Source organism: Dunckerocampus dactyliophorus, chromosome 9 (assembly GCF_027744805.1).
Source record: "Dunckerocampus dactyliophorus isolate RoL2022-P2 chromosome 9, RoL_Ddac_1.1, whole genome shotgun sequence".
Lineage (NCBI taxonomy): Eukaryota > Metazoa > Chordata > Actinopteri > Syngnathiformes > Syngnathidae > Dunckerocampus > Dunckerocampus dactyliophorus.
Genome location: NC_072827.1, coordinates 6,738,197 through 6,760,814, shown reverse-complemented (window position 1 = coordinate 6,760,814; position 22,618 = coordinate 6,738,197). Strand labels below are relative to the sequence as shown.

Genomic DNA, 22,618 nt, shown 5'->3' with positions numbered 1-22,618 from the left:
ACGTGCTCCCAGCGACGCTACAATAAAAAAAAAACATACGCTAGCATGCATGCGCCAGCGGGAGCAAAACTGAGTTCGGGTGTACTTAATTGAAGTATTTTAGAATGTACTCACGTTATTTTTGATCAATCCTCATCCACAAATCCATCAAAGTCCTCATCTTCTGTATTCGACACAAACAAAGCCGTCTTCTTTTCCGTTCGCGACTAGTCTGTTAACTTGTCAGTGTTATTCAGCTCCGAAGCAAAGAAGGAAACTTCTCCTGTTGCTTCTGCCAACTTTATTTATTGAACGCGGCCACCAGACAGCAGCTCAGAACACACACACATCTCTCAGCATCATCTCTCCTTCCTGCTTGCCCACAAGGCAAAGGTTAAACAAGCCCCACTACATAGCTGTCCAGCCAATGCCTGTAACAAATGACACAGTTTATTTCCTGGTGTGCACTGGTCAATACTGTAATGCCGCTTGTTGTGGGGAAGGAGAGACTCACATCGCCGATGCACTTTAATGGCTTTATTAACAGCGGAGAACACTGCAGGACTTTACATCCACGCCAACATAAACACACTTCCCAACTCTCTCCAAACTCACAGCTAGCACTGAGCCTAGCTCTCCTGCTCGGGACGCCCACCGTCACTTCCTGATGAACTAAAGCTGTAATGACACTCTGCCGTATAAAAAGTAAAATATAAAAAACAAGCGTAAGACATTACTAGCACAGCTTTGTTCTGTGGGTTGTGGATATATTCTATCAGTTATTATTAAGCCTCTAGCTTCCTTTTAGTAAGTAAAAACCTTGGCTATGATTGCACTACATTGTCATGTAGACCTACAAAGTACACTTGGAAGAACAAGAGGTGAATAAATGTATTGCAACTGATGTGAAACTGATGAGGGGTAGGATTAAATAAGCTTGGCTTCTTCCTACTCCTTTTTGGACATGCAAAATTGTGAATTGTACTATGTGATGTGCTACTGTTTGACTCATGCATGTTCAGGATTAAAACCATGAACCATGAACCATGATAATAACAAGCCTAGTAGTGCTGTACAACTTTTACTCCGCAGTCCGCAGTGCCCTTTACTGGTCAACATTATTATTATTATTATTTTCCCTTTACTGGTCAACATTCAAACTGGACGCCAACCTGTCTATAGAGGCCACCTGTCTATAGCGGCCACTTTTGCAGACTCCCTCTAGTGGCCGCTATAGACAAGTTTGACTGTATTAACTTTATACTGCTAACATGACATTATTTTTCCTCATAATGTCACATTATTCTTGTCTCATTAGATTATAAGTTTTTTCTCCTAATATTTTGACTTCATTCTTGCTGATTTTTCCATTTTTGCTGCTGTTTGCTTTCTTGTTAAATTCTATTTTTAGAACATGCGGCGAGCCAATAAAAATACACCACTCTTTGGACACTCCAAAATTGAGGTTCCACTGTATATGCAAACCAGAGCTATATTATTACCGTCAAAAATGGTGAGTCCAAACGGATGGGACATCTGAGCAACGCGGTCCAAAGAAAGCCTATTGTGTCCATCAAAATTGCTGTGTTCAATCTTGTCAAAGAAGGCATCCACCCAATACAAACGCATGGAGCTGGGTGAAGAAGAAACAAAAGGCAAAATGTCCAAATAAAATTCATAGAACACAAATAATTTTGCTTTGATAATAATAATAATCGTAATACCACTCACCTCCAGTCAATAGCGAGGCCATTAGGCCAACCAAGAGTGGTGTTCACGAGAGACAGGGAATGTGAGCCATCGCTCCAAGCCCTCATAATCTTTGCTGGCCGGTACCAGTCTGTCCAAAAAATATAGCTGGGAAAGCATAAAAACAACAAGAATGGCTGGAATTAGCAGGTCAGCAGTAAGGGTTAATTGAACACTATAGGCCAGGGGTGTCTAAATGTTTGTCCAGCGAGGGCCACATAGTGAAAAATGAAAGGATGTAACTTTGCCACTGTGATATTTTGTAAAGCAACACATGTACTGTGTTAAGTATATATTATATTTCAAGACAAAAAATGCATCTCAGCTTCGTCATATAGGTGTTTCCAATGTTTACTGTTGTTGTTGTTGTTTTATTTTTTCTTAAATGATCTTCGCAAATTCTATTTCCAAAGATTAAAACTTTTTCTCCAACCTAATTTTCCAAAAATTACAACTTTATTTATTTTTTTTCTCATTATAGTCCAACTTTTAAATACCAACATTTTTTTTCTTTAATATTTCAGCTCAATTGGACTAAAATTACATTATTTTTCCTCATAATATTTCAAGATAATTTTCATAAGATTTCAACTTTTTTTTATTTAGAATCCGGCAGTTTTCTCTAAATATGTTGACTTTATTTTTAAAAAATGACAGCTGTTTTTTCCCCATTTCTGTTGTATTTTAATTTTCCAACTATTTAAACTAGAGATGCACCATATCTTGCTTTTTTTTTTTCAAATCAATGCTTTCTGCTTCTCAAGGCCAATATTGTACCAAAAACCAATAACTTTTTTATATCTACTTTTTAAATTTTAATTCAAGTTTAGATTTTGGATTTGGATTTTACCAAATGTACCTGTTGATTTGTCCAATCAAATATCATGACATTACTACTACCAAATCACTACTATCAGGGGAACCAGAGTATAGAGCGGAGGGAGCCACCTATTGTGGCCCAGCAAAGTGCACTATATTCAGACACATGCTCCGAGCAGCCGGTGTGCCGCTACGGAGGTCAGGGGATCACCAACTGGCTTGGCCCTGCAAGGTACACACAAGTACACTTTATATGTATCATAATGAGGTGGAGAGGGTGAAAACCTTCAAGTTCCTTGGCACACACATCAGCGAGGACCTCACCTGGTCTCACAACACCCAACAAATTATGAAGAAGTCCCAAAGGAGACTGTACTTCCTGAGAAGACTGAGGAAATTTGGCATGCCCACCACAATCCTGAGTTGCTTCTACAGATGCACTATCGAAAGTGTCCTTACCGCCTCCATCACTGTTTGGTACGGTAACTGTACAACACGTGATAGGAAGGCACTCCAGCGGGTAATCAAGACCTCCCCTCACTGCAAGACATTTATAAAACTAGAGTCCTACGAAGAACACACAACCTCATCAAGGACAGCACACATCCACAACACTCATTATTCACACTCCTACCGTCAGGCAGACGCTACAGGAGTTTGAAGTCCAGGACCACAAGGCTGGCTAACAGCTTTTACCCACAGGCCATCAGGCTCCTCAACGAAGCACTCGCACACGCCGCAAGCAACACACGCACACACTCATAGCACTTTATTTATTGATTTATTTATTGGTATTATTTACTTGTATTAGAGTCTCTTCTGTTGTTGTTGCTTAATTTATTGGTATATATGTTTATGTGTTTATGTTTTCTTATGTTCTTATTCTTTCTTGTGTTTTCCTTCTTTTCTTGGGAGAATGAACAGAATAAGATTTTCATTGCATGGTATAACTGCTGTTTTACTATGCACATGACAATAAAACTCTCTTGAATCTCTTGAATCTTGAATATGCAGACCTGATCAAAATCTTATACCAGCTGAAAATTTGCTAGGATTTGCATTTTGCACATTTGGATCTTAATGAGGTTCTAAGTAGAGCTACAATATGCAAAAGCAAGAAGGGGGAGTGAGACAAAAAACATTTAGAACTTGTGATTTAAACAAAAACAAAACAAAACTGAAATACGTTATCACCTGATCAAAAGTTTAAAAACACAGGCTATAAAAGCCAAAATCTGCTGAAATTTTTCATTTTCTGTCAGGCATTCACACTGTCATGCCCTCCTGATGGCTAAAGCTAAGAAGCTTTCTCTTTTTGAACATGGTCGGATTGTCGAGCTGCATAAGCAAGGCCTCTCGCAGCGTGCCATTGCTGCTGATGTTGGGAGCAGTAAGACAGTCATTCAAATTTTTTTGAAAGATCCTGAGCATTATGGGAAAAAAAGTCAAGTGATAGACCCAAAAAAATCACACCTGCGCTGAGCCGGAGGATCCGATTGGCTGTGCATCAAGACACCACCCACATTAAGGCCCTTATTGGTGCCGACTGCAACGCAATAACCATCAGACGGTATCTGCAGCAAAAGGGTTTAAAAAACAAAAAACTAATTTAAAGACGTCGTCTCCTTCAACGCCACAAAACTGCCCGTTTAGACTTTGGGGAACATCAAACATGAGACATTGAAAGGTGGAAAAAAGTTTTTTTCTCTGATGAGAAAAAATGTAACCTTGATGGTCCAGATGGCTTCCAACGTTACTGGCATGACAAGGAGATCCCACCTGAGATGTTTTCACAGTGGAGGGGGTCCATCATGATCTGGGGTGCTTTTTCATTCAGTGGAACACTGGAGCTTCAGGTGGTGCAGGGTCGTCAAACGGATGCAGATGTTGCAGCGGGCATCCCTCATGACTGAGGGCCCTCGTCTGTGTGGTAACAGCTGGGTTTTTCAACAGGACAACGCTGCAGTTCACAATGCTCGCTTGACCAAGGACTTCTTCAGGGAGAATAACATCACTCTTTTGGACCATCCTGCATGTTCCCCTCATTTAAATCCCATAGAGAACATTTGGGGATGATGGCAAGGAAAGTTTCTAAAAATGGCCATCAGTTCCAGACAGTTGATGCCCTTGGTGAAGCCATCTTCTTTTTTTTTTTTTTCTTTTTTTTTTTTTGAAGCCATCTTCACCACTTGGAGCCTCCTGGAAACACTCGCATCAAGCATGCACAAAGCAATTTTTGAAGTGATTAACAAGAATGGTGGAGCTTCTTATTATTGAGTCCTACTGAGAACATTTTTTGTTCTGGTTTGGAGAGTTTTTTGTTATTTTTTGAGCGATGGTCTTAAACTTTTGATCAGCTGATAAACAGCCTATTTCAGTTTAATTGTTGTTTTCAATAAATTACTTTTTCAAAATACTTTTTGTCTCACTCCCCCTTCATGCTTTTGCATATTGCACTCTACTTCTGCAACTTAAAACTTCATTAAGATCCAAATGTGCAAAATGCTAATTCTAGCAATTTATCAACTGGTCTTAAGATTTTGATCAGGAGTGTATTATAATATTACAACATTATTTTCGTAAAACGATTACTTTTTCCTGTTAGATTACAACTTTTTCCATTCTCCTTCAGGATTTTTTGGTCGGTAGCAGAATTCATGGTTCCATTTATCACAGCAAGTCTTCCAGGTCCTGAAGAAGCAAAACAGCGGCAGACCATCACACTACCACCACCATATTTTGCTGTTGGTATAATGTTCTTTTTCTGAAATGTGTCGTTACTTTTACGCCAGATCTAATGGGACACACACCTTCCAAAAAGTTAAACTTTTGTTTTGCCAGACCATACAGTATTTTCCCAAAGGTCTTGGGGATCATCAAGATGTTTTCTGGCAAAATTGAGACAAGCCTCAACATTCTTTTGTTCAGCAGTGGTTTTCATCTTGGAACTCTGCTATGCAAGCCATTTTTGCCCATTATCTTTCTTATGGTGGAGTCATGAACACTGACTTTAACTTCAATCACTTTTTCACACAGGGATTTAGGATTTTTTTTGTCCCTTAATAAATAAAATGTTTCATTTAAAAAATGCATTTTGTGTTCGGTTGTGTTGTCATTGACTAATTTTTTTTATTTGTTTGATGATCTTACACAAAAAGTGTGACAAACGTGCAAAAAAATCAGGAAGGGGGCAAACACTTTTTCACACCCCTGTACACTCATGGTTGTGTACACCTGACAATCAGAATCCATCGCAACTGGACTGTGCAGGTTGTCTAAGAACATACTGTATATCGCTTCTCATCCAAGTAGGCTTCATTAGTTCATGCTCAAAGACTAGGTAGGACAGCTCCAATCTGACTAGAAAGGACAACTCTAGTCTGAGGGGATGGTGCAGGATCTTCTAAGACAACCTGAACAGTCCTGTTGCCATCAATTCAATGCCCTGAGAATATAATGACCTGGATCAATGAGATTATTCCCAGGTATCATTTGTAAATGTGTTTTCTTATAAAGATGTACCCAACAAGAGGATGCACCACGATGGCCCTTGGGTTGTTGAGGTTCTGTATGATGGCCCTCCTGGACTTATCAACAACCTTCATTACAGATATGCTCCTGTATCGCGGGTCAGTCCAGTAGAGATTTTTAGAAATCCAGTCGTAAGCCAGGTCCTCCACGCCATCCACTCTGTTGGCTGCCAGCACCTCCCTGCCTGCACACATGAAACCAGTGAGACCTCTCTTAAACACAGAGCTGAAAGCAGGGCCCATGTGACTAAACAGACCGTCAGCTTGCAGTATCCTCAAGTGAACCAGAAGAGCAGAACTAGGGCTGCTCCAAAAACGTGTCTACTGGATGCAATGGAGCATCACTAGTGGATGTTTCTAAATACTTTCACTTCTTGGATGGATAAACTACAGGGTCAGGCAAAATGATCTGACACATTTGTAGGTTAAATAAAAGGCAAATAAAGTAAAGAAACAAAAAAGTGTTTTTATTTTTGAAAAGTACAAATCATGCCATTTTTTTTCATATAATGCCATTTTGCTTTGTTTCTTTATAATGCCATTGTTTTTCATTTCTTTTTCACTTGCTGCCATGAATTGGACTGGTGAGCATCGCGCTTTCATTGTGGAAACGTTTATCAAAACAAATTAATCTGTAACTGCAACACAACGAGCGTTCCGTTTGCACTTCAGTCTTGGTAGACATGATCCCGTACGAGCTGGAAACACCATCTGGTTATGGTACTTCACAGCTACTGGATCTGCATTGAGTGTGTGGACAATAATGGATCCCATTTGACTGATTTAATTTTTAAAACATAATGAAACAGAATGGCATTATATGTACTTTTCAAAAATAAAAACACTTTCTTGTTTCTTTACATTATTTGCCTTTTATTTAACCTACAAATGTGTCAGATCATTTTGCCTGACCCTGTATAACTATTAACAGATCAACTCCAGCAGAAGGCAAAAAACCAGGGATGTCAGATATTATCGGCTGACCAATATTATTGACCGATTTTGGCTTTAGTCCATATCTACATAGTTTTTTCTCGTTTAGTTCAGTATGTCCATGGTCAGGAATTATGTCCAAGTTTCGCCTTCAAATTGTATATAATAGAGATGCGCAATATATTTTTTTTCAAACCCATACCAATATCAATAGCTTTCTGCTTCTCAAGACATATGATACCGATACTGGCCGATATAATACCGATAAGCAATAACATTTTTATTTTTATTTTAGATTTAACTGTAGTTTGTGCAAACCTGGAGGTAAGACAGACTGGAACAAATTGGGATTTGTTGATTAGTCCTGATCAAATATCATGACATTACTACTACCACATCACTACTAACAGGAGAACCAGAGTATAGATCAGGAGGGATCCACCTGCTGTGGCCCAGCAAAGTGCACTATATTCGGACACATGGTCCGAGCAGCCGGTGTGCCGCGACGGAGATCAGTAGAACCGGAGTATGGAGCGTGAGGAGCCACCTGGCGTAGTCCAGCAAGATACACTGTCTTCGGGCACATGCTCCGAGTAGCCGGTGTGACACCACAAAACCTTTTGCACTTTTCAAATGCCACGTCGCTGGCTTTTCAGGTGGCTGACAAGGTTTTTTGTGTGCTTGATCGTTTTTTTCCCCCCTCATCGCAGAGCATTCGGTACAACTAGCATGCAAAATGCCTTTCTCGAAAAGTGAGCTCAGGGGAAGTTACGACAGGCCATTAGTGTCACAGGCAGGAGAAAAAAGAAGCACTTGATTTGGTCACATGCATAGTAAGAGTAATCTTGCCTCATAGGAGCGTTTTTTTTTTTTATGTTATCGAATGTATCTGTATGACGTCATAATTCCCTCATATTGGCCCAATAATTATCGGTCATGCATAGTTATCATGCACCTCTCATAAACTGCAATTTTATATGTGCAAAATTTGCATACAATATCATGCCTCAGGAGGAATCACTCGGAATCACCATGCAAGCGATTCCTATACGGATATTTGTGCCACATACAAATGTGCAGCTTTCCAGATGGTATCATTGTCAGCAATATTTCATTGGACTCTTATTAGTGGATTTATTAAGAAAATATATGTTATTTCAGTTGACTATTGATCGGGATTTTGTAACGACTATTTTGTTGAGAGAAAATGTTTAAAATAAATATGGCCGTTTTTCTATCATTTCTTTTTAGGCATGTCTGATATCGGCCCACAGATAAAAATATCGGTTCATATCGGTATTGGGTTTTTCTCTATAATGAAAAAAACTACTGTATATATAGGCCGATGGGCTCCTGTACTTGCCGTCATCGAGGCATCCAGCAGCGCCAATACGTGGAAATACTTCACCATGTTCAGTGTTATTCCTCGCAGTCGGACCTGGGCTTTATATTCTGATGTGCCGCAGATAGCACTGACGTTAGCTAACTCGTTAGGTTGTAGTGGCACCGGCATGGTCTCGCTGTATCTGTTGTCATTCGACATTTTTACCCACGTCGAGGGTCACCAAAGGTGGAGATGTGATTCACAACAAGACAGGAGTCGAGGTAGGTGGCACCAATCAGTTTACGTTCCACTCGACAACAAGCAACAAGCATAGACATGAGTTTGTCCACTGCTGCAAAGTTAATGCTTCTCATTTATACATTCACACACGCACTAATATACTTGGGAAACAAGCACCAAAAACAAAGTACAGTAGTACCTCGCATAACATAAACCTCCTTTTACATAAATTCCACAGAACATAAAGAATTTATGTAAAGTTTTTGCATCGTATTACAGAAGAAATTCCATATAACATAAAGCGTCAAGTCAGTGCAAGTCTTTTTTTTTTCAATCAACTTTATTAATGCCTCAACTCGGTGCAAGTTCAGACTTGAACAACCTAAACACTTGGTGACGCATCACGCTCTCATTGGCTGATTTTCGGGGCACTGCCTCCGCTCTCATCTCATTGGCTGATTATCGGGGCACCGCCTACGCTCTCATCTCATTGGCTGAGTTATACAGCACGTACCTGAGTTTGTGTGAGAGACAGGCTTCTCCCTTCAACCTCCTTCCTCTTCCTAGTCCCCCTGAAACTAACTTAAACAATTAAGTTAAGTTACAAATTATAATTTTGCACACAACATTATCGTGTAGTGCGTGTGCGTTTGTCTGTGAGACTAGCTGACTCTTAGACTCTTTGAGTCGCGTTTCGACTCAGACTAGTCCTCCTCCTCCCTCCTGCCTCCACTTGCGCTCTTGATCAAGACATCTCGTGAACGGTAGGATTGTTTTTGTTTTTCAGTTTTATTCATTTACAGTAATCTTATTTATTACTTTATTTTATGTTGGAATGTTACTCTACTATGTTTATGCTAACGTTTTCTTATATTTTCCCACCATATTTGGTGGACTTGGAATATTTTGAAGTGCCAAATGGGTGAGTTTGGGAAGATCTCGGAATGGATTAGGCTATTTACATGTATTTTACGCTTCGTATAACATAAAATCCCTATAACATAAAGGTTCTCGGAACGGATTATTTACGTTGTAGGGGCGTCTACTGTACAGTATATGTGTACGTATGTACAGTAAATATGAGTTTGGATGCAGTAGTAATATTAAACGAGGATAATTAATGAAAAAAACAATAATAAAAGTAATATAATAATACGTAATGATAAATGTTATTTACCTTTGAAGAGGAGTGGTCGAGCATACGTCGTTGTGGTGGAGTTGGAGGAGGAGATATTGAAAAAAAGGACAAATGGTCGTCATCGTTAGACTCTTCTAAAAGAGGTAGTGTTCTGTGGGTGGTGTAGAATTAAGCAGGCCTATTAACTCTTCATAAACTTTAATCACACGCTCTGTCCGGGTTGTATAATTTAGCTTTCCATGTAGCTTTATCTCCCAGGGGTCTAACTCTTCTTCTGTTGGTTTCATTAGCTCTAACTTTGCCTCTGTTGGTCCCATTAGCAGTGTCACAGTGCCCTCTACTGGTCAAGCATGTACAGTAGCAGTATAAATACTGATTGAGCGACTACAAGGCAAAATAAAATAAAATATAGACAAAGGACGGTTTAACAGGCTGCAGAAATTACTTGAGAATTCCCCCCGAATTGCTCAAAGTGGTGGTGGAAAAGTTAACGCATTCATGTGAATGAGACACACAGAGGCACGCTTCGATACGCACCGCTCGCATTGTTTGCACATTGGTTGTGGTGCATTCACAACTAGTTTACGGAAATCATGCGTGCCACAAGCTTTGAACATTTCTACATTTTTATTGTGCACTGGCACGCAGCCCCGCAGTTTACACATACAGTAGACACCACTACAACGTTAATGATCCATTCCGAGAACCTTTATGTTATAGGGATTTTATGTTATATGAAGCGTAAAATACATGTAAATAGCCTAATCCGTTCCAAGATCTTCCCAAACTCACCCATTTGGCACTTCAAAATATTCAAAAGTCCACCAAATATGGTGGGAAAATAAAATAAAACGTTAGCATAAACATAGTAGAGTAACATTCCAATATAAAATAAGGTAATAAATAAGATTATTGTAAATGAATAAAACTGAAAAACAAAAACAATCCTACCATTCACGAGATGTCTTGATCAGGAGCGCAAGTGGAGGCAGGAAGGAGGAGGAGGACTAGCCTGAGTCGAAATGCGACTCAAAGAGTCTAAGAGTCAGCTGGTCTCACAGACAAACGCACACGCACTACACGATAATGCTGTGTGCCAAATTTTAATTTGTAACTTAACTTAATTGTTTAAGTTAGTTTCAGGGGGACTAGGAAGAGGAAGGAGGTTGAAGGGACAAGCCTGTCTCTCACACAAACTCACGTACGTGCTGTATAACTCAGCCAATGAGATGAGAGCGTAGGCGGTGCCCCGATAATCAGCCAATGAGATGAGAGCGGAAGCGGTGCCTCGAAAATCAGCCAATGAGAGCGTGATGCGTCAGAAGGCGTCACGAAGTGTTAGTCTGAACTTGCACCGACTTGAGGCATTAATAAAGTTGATTGAAAAAAAAAAACACTTGCACTGACTTGACGCTTTATGTTATATGGAATTTCTTCTGTAATACAAAGCAAAAACTTTACATAAATTCTTTATGATTAGTGGAATTTATGTAAAAGGAGGTTTATGTTATGCGAGGTACTACTGTACTTCACAACTGTTAACCACTAATTTACTCATTGGCACGCAAAATTGCGGACTACGGCAGGGAGAAACTGTGTGCAGGTGTAAACAAGGCTAAACAGTGTTTATTTGTGAAACGCATTCCAGTGGCCCCAGTAAAAAGAAGCATCATGTGGTCATGAGGGAAGAGCTTCTGTCTGATATTGGTACCGGTAATGAAGCGCTGGACAATTTCGGTATATCGGTAAGAAATACTCACCAGTCCCATCCACTTTCTGTTTGTAGATGATGTCCTTGGCTGTGTCCGAGAAGAAGATAGCATCATCCTCAGCACTGAAGTCCACCCCAACAAAGTAGGAAGGGGATCCAGTGATGGGCAGGATGATGTCCTCCTGGGAGGAGAGGTTGAAGGGGATCCCTCTCACAGCCAGTTGGCTGGAGAAGAGCAGAAACTGCCTAACAGCTGGAAATCAGAAGAAAGTCCACATTGAAAAAAGGCAGATCAATATTTGGTCATTCGATGGGGAACACGTTCTCATACCCAAACATGTCTTGCCATCAGTGTGTAGGTCGTAGCCTATGCGACACTTGCAGCGGTAGCCCAATCCCCCATTGTCACTCCTGTGACTCAAAACGCAGATGTGATCACATCCACCTCTGTACACCTCGCAAGGGTTTGCCACTGAAGACAAAACCAAACACCATCAAGTGTCATTAAGACGCCATTCCCTGCAGGAATCGCATGGACAATCAGGCTTACCATGCGGCTGTTTAAGATGATGTATCACTGCCACCCCGTGTGGCGTCTGCGACGTCGCGTAGACCACATGAGGATTGACGTCTGAGAACTTGTTTGCTTTCATCACCGCCATTTTTGTCCAGTCGGTGAAATACAGGCTGTGCTCAAACAGGCTTATGCCAAACGGGTGTGGGACCACAGCCCCTCCATGGACAACAGTCTTCCTATTAGTGGACAAAGTAACGGAATACTCAGAAGGGTACTTGTTCTGTAGAAGAGCAACAATGATAGTAAGATTTTGATTTTCCCTTGGGGTCTTCCTTAGTATTATAGATTCCATGAAAGTTTGCAAGACGATACATTTAAAATTGGGACAGGAAGTGAGTCAAAGGCGTTGGCTAGGGCAAGGTTGTCCCATGGCAAATTCTAAAAATATACTTTTACAAGAAAACCACAAATAAAATTTAAAATCAGTAATTTTACAAGCATAAAGTCAAAATATTTAAAAAAAGTTGGACTGTTGTACAATAGAAGAGGAAAAAACCCAAATTTTAGTAGCATAAAGTTCTAATATTAAAGAAAGATGTTTTATGAAAGTCGTAATATTATTTTTTTAAAGAAAAAAAACAATTAATAAAGTTGTAATTCTGCAAAATTAGGTTGAGGAAAAAGTTAGAATGTTACAAGAATAAAGTCATAATATTATGGGAATAAAGTCATAATTACAAGGGGTACACGATAGTTATCGGTCTGGTAATTATTGTGCACCGCTGGTAATTATGACTTAATTTGAAGTCTTATGAGAAACTAAACAAAACAACAAATACAATTTGGGGAAAAATAGGTTGCGGAAAAAGTTGTGAGAATAAACTCAAAAGTCACAATTGCAAGAAGAAAATTTTATAAGAAAAACGTTGAAATGAGGGGTGCATGATAATTAGGGCCGATATGAGGGAATTATGGTGTCATACCAAAAAATCTGAACATGAAAAATAGATTCTCATCCCACCCGCTTCACACTCGGCTGCGAACCGATCCATGGAGAGTTGAAGGTCACGGCTCGATGAAGCCAACAGGACCACATCATCTGCAAAAAGCAGAGACCCAATCCTGCAGCCTCCTCCCCTTAACGCCCTAACTGCGCCTAGCAGATTCAAGATTCAAGATTCAAGAGTTTAGAAATTCTGTCCATAAAAGTAATGAACAGAATCGGTGACAAAGGGCAGCCCTGGACGCCAACCCTCATTGCAAACGGGTCAGACTTACTACCGGCAATGTGAACTAAACTCTGACACCGGTCATACAGGGAACGAACAGCTGAATTAGGTGGTCAGATACCCCATATTCCCGGAGTACTCCCCACAATATTCCTCCAAGAACACGGGCGAATGCCTTCTCCAAGTCCGCAAAAGACGTAGGCTGGTTTGGCAAACTCCCATGCACCTTCAAGGACCCTGCCGACAGTATAGAGCTGGTCCACAGTTCCATGACCAGGACGAAAACCACACTGCTACTCCTGAATCCGATATTCAACTATGCGGGGGATCCTCTTCTCCAAAACCTCTGAATAGACCTTACAGGAAGGCTGAGAAGTGTGATCCCACGATATTTGGAACACACCCTCCGGTCCCCCAAAATGGGACCACCACCCAGGACTGCCAATCCAGGGGCACCTCCCCCGATGTTCATGCAATGCTGCAGAGTCGTGTCAACCTAGACACTCCCACAGCATCCAGGGTCTTAAGAAACTCCGGGCGGATATCATCCACCCCAGGGGCCCTGCCACCAAGGAGCTTCTTGACCACCTCGGTAACCTCAGTCCCAGGGATAGGAGAACCCACCACGGAGTCCCCAGGCACTGCTTCCGCTCCGATAACAAATAATTTAAAAAAAACTCTCCAATGAGGTGAAATTACACATGTTGTGCCGGTGAGCAAACCAAGCGCTTCTGTGACGTTAACGGCCTATCATAACTTCCCCTGACCTCACTTGTAAACTAACAGCCACTTTAAGAGGAAGGATGTTGTACTAAATGCTGCGCAATGAGGGAAAAAACTCATCAAGTACATAAAAAACCTTATCAAACACCTAAAACGCCAAAAGGCTTGGACCATGTGCCTGAATACAGTGTACCTTCCTGGGCCACGCTAGGTGGCTCCTCCCACTCTATGCTCCAGTTCTCCTGACCTCTATAGCGGCACACCGGCTGCTCGGAACTTGTGTCCAAATACACTGTATTGTGCACCTTGCTGGGCCACAGCATGTGGCTCCCTCCGCTCTATACTCTGGTTCTCCTGATAGTGATGTGGTAGTGGCAATGTCATGATATTTGATTAGGACAATTCAACAGGCAGAGTTGGTCAAATCCAATTTTTTTCCAAATTTGTTCCAGTCCTTCTTACCTCCAGGTGTGCACAAACTACAGTTAAATCTAAATTTTAAAAAAGTAGATATAAAAAAGTTATCGTTTATCAGTACCATACACCATATTGGTCCTGAGCAGAAAGCAGTGAAAGTGAGCAGGTATCGGTTTGAAAAAAACATATCGTGCATCTCTAATAAATATTAGAAGAAAATTTACAAGAAAAAAGTTGAAACAGCTGGAAACTAAAAAAAAAACCTAGTAGAAATGGAAAAAACAGCTGTAGTTTTATGAGAATGAGGTCAAAATATTAAGATTAAAAAAGTTGTAATCTCACAACAAAATCTCTTTAACAAAAAAAAATTGATTTTACCAGCGCAGAGTAGAAAAAGTAAATAATTTTTTAAAAAGACGTACTTCTATGAGAAACAAACCAAACAAAATAAAGTTGTCGTTTTTGAAAATTAGGTTGGGGGGAATAAATTATAATATTATGGGAATTAGGCATGGGTCGGAATAAGATTCTGACAGTATGACAATCTGGGGCATAAAAAGTCACACTTTCTTTTTTGACTTCACTTTTTCAACCGTGGCATACCTTGAAACCCATAACCAGCCCATGCCTAATGAGAATAAAGCCATAATATTACAAAAATAAAATTTACAAAGAAAGTTGAAATATTCAAAAAATAAAACAAAATAGCAAAAATAGGAAAAAAGAGCAAAGAGTGAAAGAAAAAGCAAAACATATGCACAGAGTTAGTCCTCTGACGCTTGCTGAGTTGATGTCGATGTTGAAATTGGGGACGTCATGCGCAACAGCGGTACAAATTCCCAAGTTCCTGCGACTTAGAGGGCACATTTTTCCCCCCAAACATTGGTTACATTCCCAAACAAGCATTTTGGCCTCAGGTTCCTATGGCGTTCTCTTTTTGGAATAATTTTCCTGCAAGCTTTTGTACGTTCTGTCTTTGGTTATAGCTAGTATTTTGTAACATAAGTGTTTTCTATCCATACAGAGGAGCATACTTTAAATGTCTTGAAATGATTAGGTATCTTTGAGTGAACTTTGAGTATTATTTGAATATCTCATGGTCAGGTTGAATGTTCTGGTTTGCGGTAACCAAAATATAGTTACCCTGACGTTGGCTACCTTGACACAGATGTCACTTTCAAAATGAATAGGCTGCCTGCCCAGATATACAGGTAGCATAATAAAACTTATCTGAAGATTGGTTGAAAACTACAAGGACAGATAGGAAGAGAGAATCCCATAACATGGATCATAAATAAAATGTATATTTATGCTGTGTGCTTATTTCGAAACCAAATCTCGAGAAATAAAATCATTTTTAAAATCTTATTTACCTGTGAAGACCATCATAGGTTGCAGTTTCAATGTAATCATAGCGACTATCCACCCAGTAAACACGCTTGGCCTCCATGTCCAGTGTGATGCCAGCTGGCCAGCCCAGTTTGCTCCTGATGATCCCGTAACGGTTGCTTCCGTCCATGTAGGCTCGCTCAAGACCCGGCTGTCCATTGAGGGCCTCCCAATCTGAGAAGAACATGTAGCTGTGGAGGGGACATTTCAGTTAGTCCCAAAGTGCTTATTTTTTGCAGTATTCAATCATTGCCACTTCATAAAAATCAGGTGAAGAGTGGGGAAAAGAACATTATGTCAATATATGTCAGTCATGACTGTACACCACATGATCATTACTTTAATAAGGTTTTATTCATATGGAGTCATTTCGCCCCATAACTACAGCCTAGATTCTTGCTTTGCAGCTGTTAGAAAGAAAACAGAAGGCGATCAGGCGCTTCCCACGCTAATTAACGAGCGCGATGGCAGCGAATACGAAAGGTAAGGATTGTTATTGGATTTTCAAAGTGTCTGTACTCGGTCATATTATCTGTATAGCAGAAATTGACAGGTACCAGCAGGACAAGCAGTTTGTAGCTCTGGCAGTCGCCAAGCCAAACTCGGACGTGGGAGGAGTTTGAGGAAGCCATGGAGAATGACTTCCGGATAGCTTCGAAGAGATTCTGGACCACTCGTTGGGAATGTTCCCCATCGTGTGATCACACTCTTCAGTAAGGTCTATTCAGGGATTCTGGAGAGGAGGATCTGCCAGACAGTTGAATTTCAGATTCAGGAGGAGCAGTGTGGTTTTCCCTAGTCATGGAACTGTGGACCAACTCTACACTCTCGGCAGGACCCTTGAGAGTTTGCCCAACCAGTCCACATATGTTTTGTGGACTTGGATAAGGCATCTGACCGTGTTCCCCAATGAATCCTGTGGGGAGTACTGCAGGGGCCACCTAATTCAGGTGGTTCATTCCCTGTAGACCGGGGTCTTCTTCATGAGTGAGGGACGGATGGAATGTGAGATTGACAGGCGGATTGGTGCGGCGTCTGCAGTGATGTGGACTCTGCATCGGTCCGTTGTGATGAAGAGGGAGCTGAGCCGAAAGGCAAAGCTCTTAATTTGCCTGTCGAGCTACGTTCCTACACTCACCTATGGTCATGAGCTATGGGTAGTGACCGAAAGGACAAGATGGTGAGCACAAGCGACCAAAATGAGGGTGGCTGGGCTCACCCTTAGATATAAGGTGAGAAGCACTGTCATCCGGGAGAGACTCGGAGTAGATCCGTTGCTCCTCCGCATTGAGAGGAGCCAAATGAGCTGGCTCGGGCATCTTGTCAGGATGCTTCCCAGACGCCTCCCTGGGGAGGTGTTCAAGGATGACTCAGGACACGTTGGAGGGACTATGGCTCTCACCTGGCCTGGGAACCGCTCGGAGGAGCTTGAGGAGGTAGCCAGGGAGAGGGAAGTTTGGGCATTCGTAATTAGGCTTGGATGCCATTGGATAAGAGGAAGAGGATGGATGGACCATGGATGGCCGGTCCATGGATGGACAGAAACAGTGTGTGCATTTTGCAAACGTCACGTCAATAATGACTTCCACTGCAAATTATTTTCACACTTCATATCAGAACCCCTCAATAAAATCACAATATTCCTGTAGCCGGAATACCTGGAGCAAATGCGTCTTAACCCATCCATCCATTTTCTATACCGCTTCTCCTCATTAGGGTCGCGGGGGTATGCTGGAGCCTATCTCAGCTGACTTCGGGCGAGAGGCGGGGTACACCCTGGACTGGTCGCGTCTTAAACCAAGGGTTCTCAAATGGTCTCAACCTGGGACCCACATTAACATTAAGTCAATGGTCATTAAGTCGCAACGCACTTTTATTTAAGTCATTTTTCAATTTTATTTACAGTATATTAATAATTTGTTACCCTTTTATTTCAGTCATTGCTATTTTTTATTTATTTTTATTATTTTGTACACTTTTATTTAAGTCTTTTTATTCTTTTATTCTTTCATTTATTTATTAAATCAATTCATGTTTTTTCTATAATTATTTTAATCAAACCAAGCATATGTGTTTGTTTTGTTTTTTAAAACACTTGTCACCTTTTCAAACTTTAATACACATAATTACATGTCCACGTCATTTTTTTTCATGGGACGGGACCTAGAATTCCTGGCTGCACCCCTGCTACTGGCTATATGGTAAGAAAAAATTAATTAATTAATTTAGACAATAACATATTTTACTTTATTTTTTTAAAGAAAGCATATATCACTCTGAAACTTCCAAAGGATGAGTCGCCTTCTTTAAGGAGACTTTGGCGAACCTGGTGTGTTCCACACAGTTAGGTTCCACAAGGCAGACATGATTGTTTTTGTTTTGAAGGAAGTGAAGTGGGAGGATGACACTGCCAAAGGCGCTAGTTAGGTCAAGACACTACACTGCACAAAAGGGTCGTTGCGGACTGCAATAGTGCTAGCCACAAGGCTTCTGTGATCGGTGTTGGCGGTGTTTTTCACGTGATTTTTTAACGCTAGGGGTGTAACAACATGTGTATCTGTAACGAACAGTTCAATACACGTGCATACTGAACTGTGAACCCTGTATCAAACAATACGCAGTTTCATATTTATTTTATCAATTTTGATGGCGTTTTCTCCGGGTACTCCGGTTTCCTCCCACATTCCAAAAACAGGCATGTTAGGTTAATTGTCCATAGGTATGAATGTGAGTGTGAATGACTGTCTACAGTATATGTGCCCTGCGATTGACTGGCGACCAGTCCAGGGTGTAGCCCGCCTCTTGCTCAATCCCCAGCTGGGATAGGCTCCAGCATGCCCCCGCGACCCTAGTGAGGATAAGCGGCATCGAAAATGGATGGACGGATGGAACTTCTGACGGCACTCTCTGCTGAAATCTCAGTGTATCTGCAATCAACTACTTTGGCTGAGGTTGCATTGTCAAGCAGAGAGCCACTGAGCTCCGCCTCCCACATTCATACCATGCTGAAAATGTTGAAAATGAGAAAAATGTGAGAAATGTTGGCAATGTCAATAAAATTCAAATTAAAAAAGGCACGGTAATTTAGTTTTTGTATCGAAAAAATATCAAACCGTAACACAAACGTATCAAACCAAACCGTGAATTTTGTTTAGCGTTGCACCCCTAGCTGATACTGATCACTGGCCGATCGATTGGCGCATCCCTAATGGATACAACTAATGCATACGTTAAAATTAAATATCAAAAAGAGCACAGACATTAGTTGTATATTACATATTTTAATGGATTTTTTTACTTGCTGTCTGCAACCACTGTCTTAAGAGTTAAGAGTATGAAGACATGCTGTGTTATATTCCCAGGTTGGTGGTTGTCCATCTCACCCTCCTATTCATTGGAAAGAAGCAATTTAGCTGGAGCCACCTGGCTCCCCCCTCCCTTGAATTGGATTACAATTAGGGTCATCACTTACATTGCTTCTCCCTAATCCACTGCAGGCAATCTGCTAATCCCACGCACACACACATCCATTATCCTGTGCCAATGAAGCACAAAACAGATAGTGTGAGCGGGCACGGTGAACGGGGAGATGTGCTTACCCGACAGTTGGGTCCACCGCCAGTCCTCTCGGGTTTCCCAGATTCTCGGTGATGAGCGTGACCCGGTTATTTCCATCTAAGTCCACCATGTCGATCCTGTTGACACTGGCCTCCACCACATACAGTTTATTGTTCACCCAGTCCACCGCCAGGTTCTCAGGGTAGTCAACTGATACATTTAAAACCACCTGCATGTTGGATCCATCCATGTCCACAGAAAACACCTGTACACAAAAGATGGCATTGTTGGTGGGAAATTAGCTCCTAGGTGGTCACTGCTTGGAGAAATAATGAGCAAATATTATTAAGAAGAGGAATGAATCAACCTAGTGACAGTCTCGTGAAGTAATATAGAGGTAATATTACAGTTGTTCTCCTTGATATATTGCAGCTAATTAGAAGAGCTTTGCTTTTTCGGACTTTCTGCTGACCCGGTTCAAGAGAAACTGTATATGTGTGGTATAACCTCTCTGCTTACATTCACATGCCCTAATTTCACCCTGCCTACTTTCATCATGCAGCTACAGAGGCCTTTCATTGACAAAGATCCCCTTTAAAAGATGAGCCCCTGGAAGGGACAGAAGAACATTTTAAGCGGGGCAAAGAATGTGTTTCGAGGGACGGTGCCATAGAAAATAAGTACAGCATGATTGCTTTCTGCAAGCTCGCCTTACAAAAATTGCACGCTGGTATGCGGCCATCATAGCTGCCTATCAGATAGGTCTAAGGATAATACACGTGGATTTGCTTTCACGTCTTACAGTGCTTCCCCTTCATTATGACCCCATGGCGCAGGGGCCAGGGGCCATCATTTAATTATCGTATCAGCATTGCAGATGCTTCCAGTGATAACTCCTATCCAACATAACTATTTCATCAAAATGTCATTAATTTCTTCTCAGGCACTGATGCACGAATCTCAAATGCTAAAATAGAAGGTGGAAAGAGAAACAATGCAATATGCATCTACAATAGAAGATGCAAACATAGAATACAAATGTGTTGTCAAAATGTAAGTAAGAAGTGTGAAATCCTTGATGGTATTGCAACTACATTGTCTTCTTCCGTCTGAGGACACTGTCTTAAGGTCCTGTCCACACAAGAACATTCCTGGGATTTTTTTTTTTGCAGGGTTGAAAAAAATTTGAGTCCACACTGTGCCATCCATCCATCCACCTTCTTGCGCTTATCTGAGGGAAGCAGCTTAAGCAGGGAAGCCCAGGCTTCCCTCTCTCTAGCTACTTCATCCAGCTCTTCCCGGTGGATCCCGAGGCGTTCACAGGCCAGATGAGAGACATTCACTGTCCAACATGTCCTGGGTCTTCCCAGAGGCCTCCTACCGGTTGGACATGCCCTTTACACCTCCCAGGGAGGCGTGCAGGAGGCATTCTGACAAGATGCCTGAACCAAATCATCTGGCTTCTACTCAGAGAGTTTTTCCCAGATGACAGTGCTTCTCACTTTATTCTAAGGGAGAGCCCAGCCATCCCAAAAAGAAAACTAATCTTGGCAGCTTGTGCTTTCGGTCACTACCCAACGCTCATGACCATAGGTAATGGTAAGAACGTAGACAGACAGGTAAATTGAGAGCCTTTCGGCTCAGTTCCGTCTTCACCACAACGGACCGATGCAGAGTTCAAATCACTGCAGACGCAGCACCAATTCGACCATCATCTCAGGTTCCATCATTCTCTCACACGTGAACAAGACCATGAGGTATTTAAACTCCTCCACCTGGGGCAGGACCGCATCCCGGACCCAGAGATGGCACGACACCATTTTCTGTGAGAACCATGGACTTGAACTTGGCGGTACTGATTCTCATCCGAGCTCGTCTCAGCTCGTCCCACCTGAATTAGGTGGTCTGCTACCCCATACTCCCAGAGTACTCCCCACAAGTTTCCTCGAGGAACACACTCTCCAAGTCCACAGAGCAGTGGACTGGTTGGGCAAACACCCATGCACCCTCAAGGACCCTGCCGACATTGTAGAGTTGGTCCACAGTTCCACACCAGGACAAAAACCACACTGCTATCCTGAATCCAAGATTCAACTATCCAGTGGATCCTCCTCTCCAGAACCCCTGAATAGGCCTTACCAGGAAGGTTAAGGAATGTTATCCCACGATAGTGAAACACACCCTCCAGTCCCCTTTCTTAAAAAGGGGGACCACCACCTCAGTCTGCCAATTCAGAAGCACCGCCCCCGATGTACACGCGATACTGTAGAGTCGTTTCAACCAAGACACCCCCACAGCATCGAGGGCCTTAAGGAACTGCGGGCAGATCTCCTCCACCCCCCGGGCCCTGCCACCGGGGAGCTTTTTGACCACCTCTGCAATGTCAGTCCCAGAAATAGGAGATCCCACTGTGTAGTCCCCAGGCACTGCTTCCTCACTAGAAGACGTGTCGGTGGGATTGAGGAGGTCTTCAAAGTGTTCCTTCCATCGGTCCACAAGATCTCGATTTGAGGTCAGCAGCACACCATCCCCACCATACACGGTGTTGACAGTGTATTTCTTCCCCTTGCTGAAACGGCGGATGGCAGTCCACAATATCTTCAAAGCCGTCCGGAAGTCGAAGAGCCGCAAACCGCTTGGCCTGGCAGTACCTGTCAGCTGCCTCCGGAGTCCCATTGGCCAAAAAGGCCCAATAGGACTCCTTTTTCAGTTTGACAGCATCCCTCCCTGACCGCTGATGTCCACCAATGGGTTCTGGGATTACTGCCACTACAGGCACCGACCACCTTACAGCCACAGCTCCAATCAGCTGCCTCCACAATGGAGGCACGGAACATGGCCCAATTGGACTCACTATCTGCTGCCTCCCTCAGAACATGGTCGAAGCTCTCCAGGAGGTGGGAGTTGAAACTCCTTCTGACAGGGGACTCTGCCAGATGTTACCAGCAGACCCTCACAATGCATTTGGGCCTGCCACGTCTGACCAGTAACTCCCCCACAATTGGAGCCAACTAACCATCAGAGCCCGGTTGTTCAAAACTTGGTTATTTATTTAACCACTGGTTAAGTAGACTTAACCAACCGTTAACTTTAACGGCACCGCTATCTTGTTGTCCAAAACTCGATTAACTTTAACCGGCTGTTAACTTGACGTTAAAGTTAACACACCTAAGGACCACCCCTAACTTTTTAACAGGTGGTTAACTTTGGAGTTTGCGGCTAACGCTGCCTTCATGATGCCATACTGTCATGTCTCCTTACGTGCATTGCTGATGTCTGGGTTATGCATTACTTCACACTTTACTGTACACTGCAGGTTTTCAACACATGACAAATTATTTATATTTGCAAGACAGAAAAAC

At 42.0% G+C, this 22,618-nt stretch overlaps 1 protein-coding gene across 2 annotated transcripts in view; it reads right to left on the bottom strand.

Annotated features, from left to right (window-relative positions):
• Positions 1-22,618, bottom strand: part of lrp2a (low density lipoprotein receptor-related protein 2a) — a 135,125-nt gene that overhangs the window by 85,932 nt on the left and 26,575 nt on the right. For both annotated transcript variants that reach the window (XR_008572556.1, XM_054788394.1), the window contains exons 12-19: positions 19,298-19,521; positions 15,683-15,889; positions 11,974-12,176; positions 11,755-11,895; positions 11,473-11,676; positions 6,070-6,262; positions 1,711-1,836; positions 1,482-1,612 (exon numbers count right to left, since the gene is read on the bottom strand). Coding sequence is in view for 1 of the 2 variants with exons in the window: in XM_054788394.1 (XP_054644369.1) it covers positions 1,482-1,612; positions 1,711-1,836; positions 6,070-6,262; positions 11,473-11,676; positions 11,755-11,895; positions 11,974-12,176; positions 15,683-15,889; positions 19,298-19,521 (1,429 nt within the window). In the remaining variant the exon portion in view is untranslated. The remainder of the gene's footprint in view (positions 1-1,481; positions 1,613-1,710; positions 1,837-6,069; positions 6,263-11,472; positions 11,677-11,754; positions 11,896-11,973; positions 12,177-15,682; positions 15,890-19,297; positions 19,522-22,618) is intronic.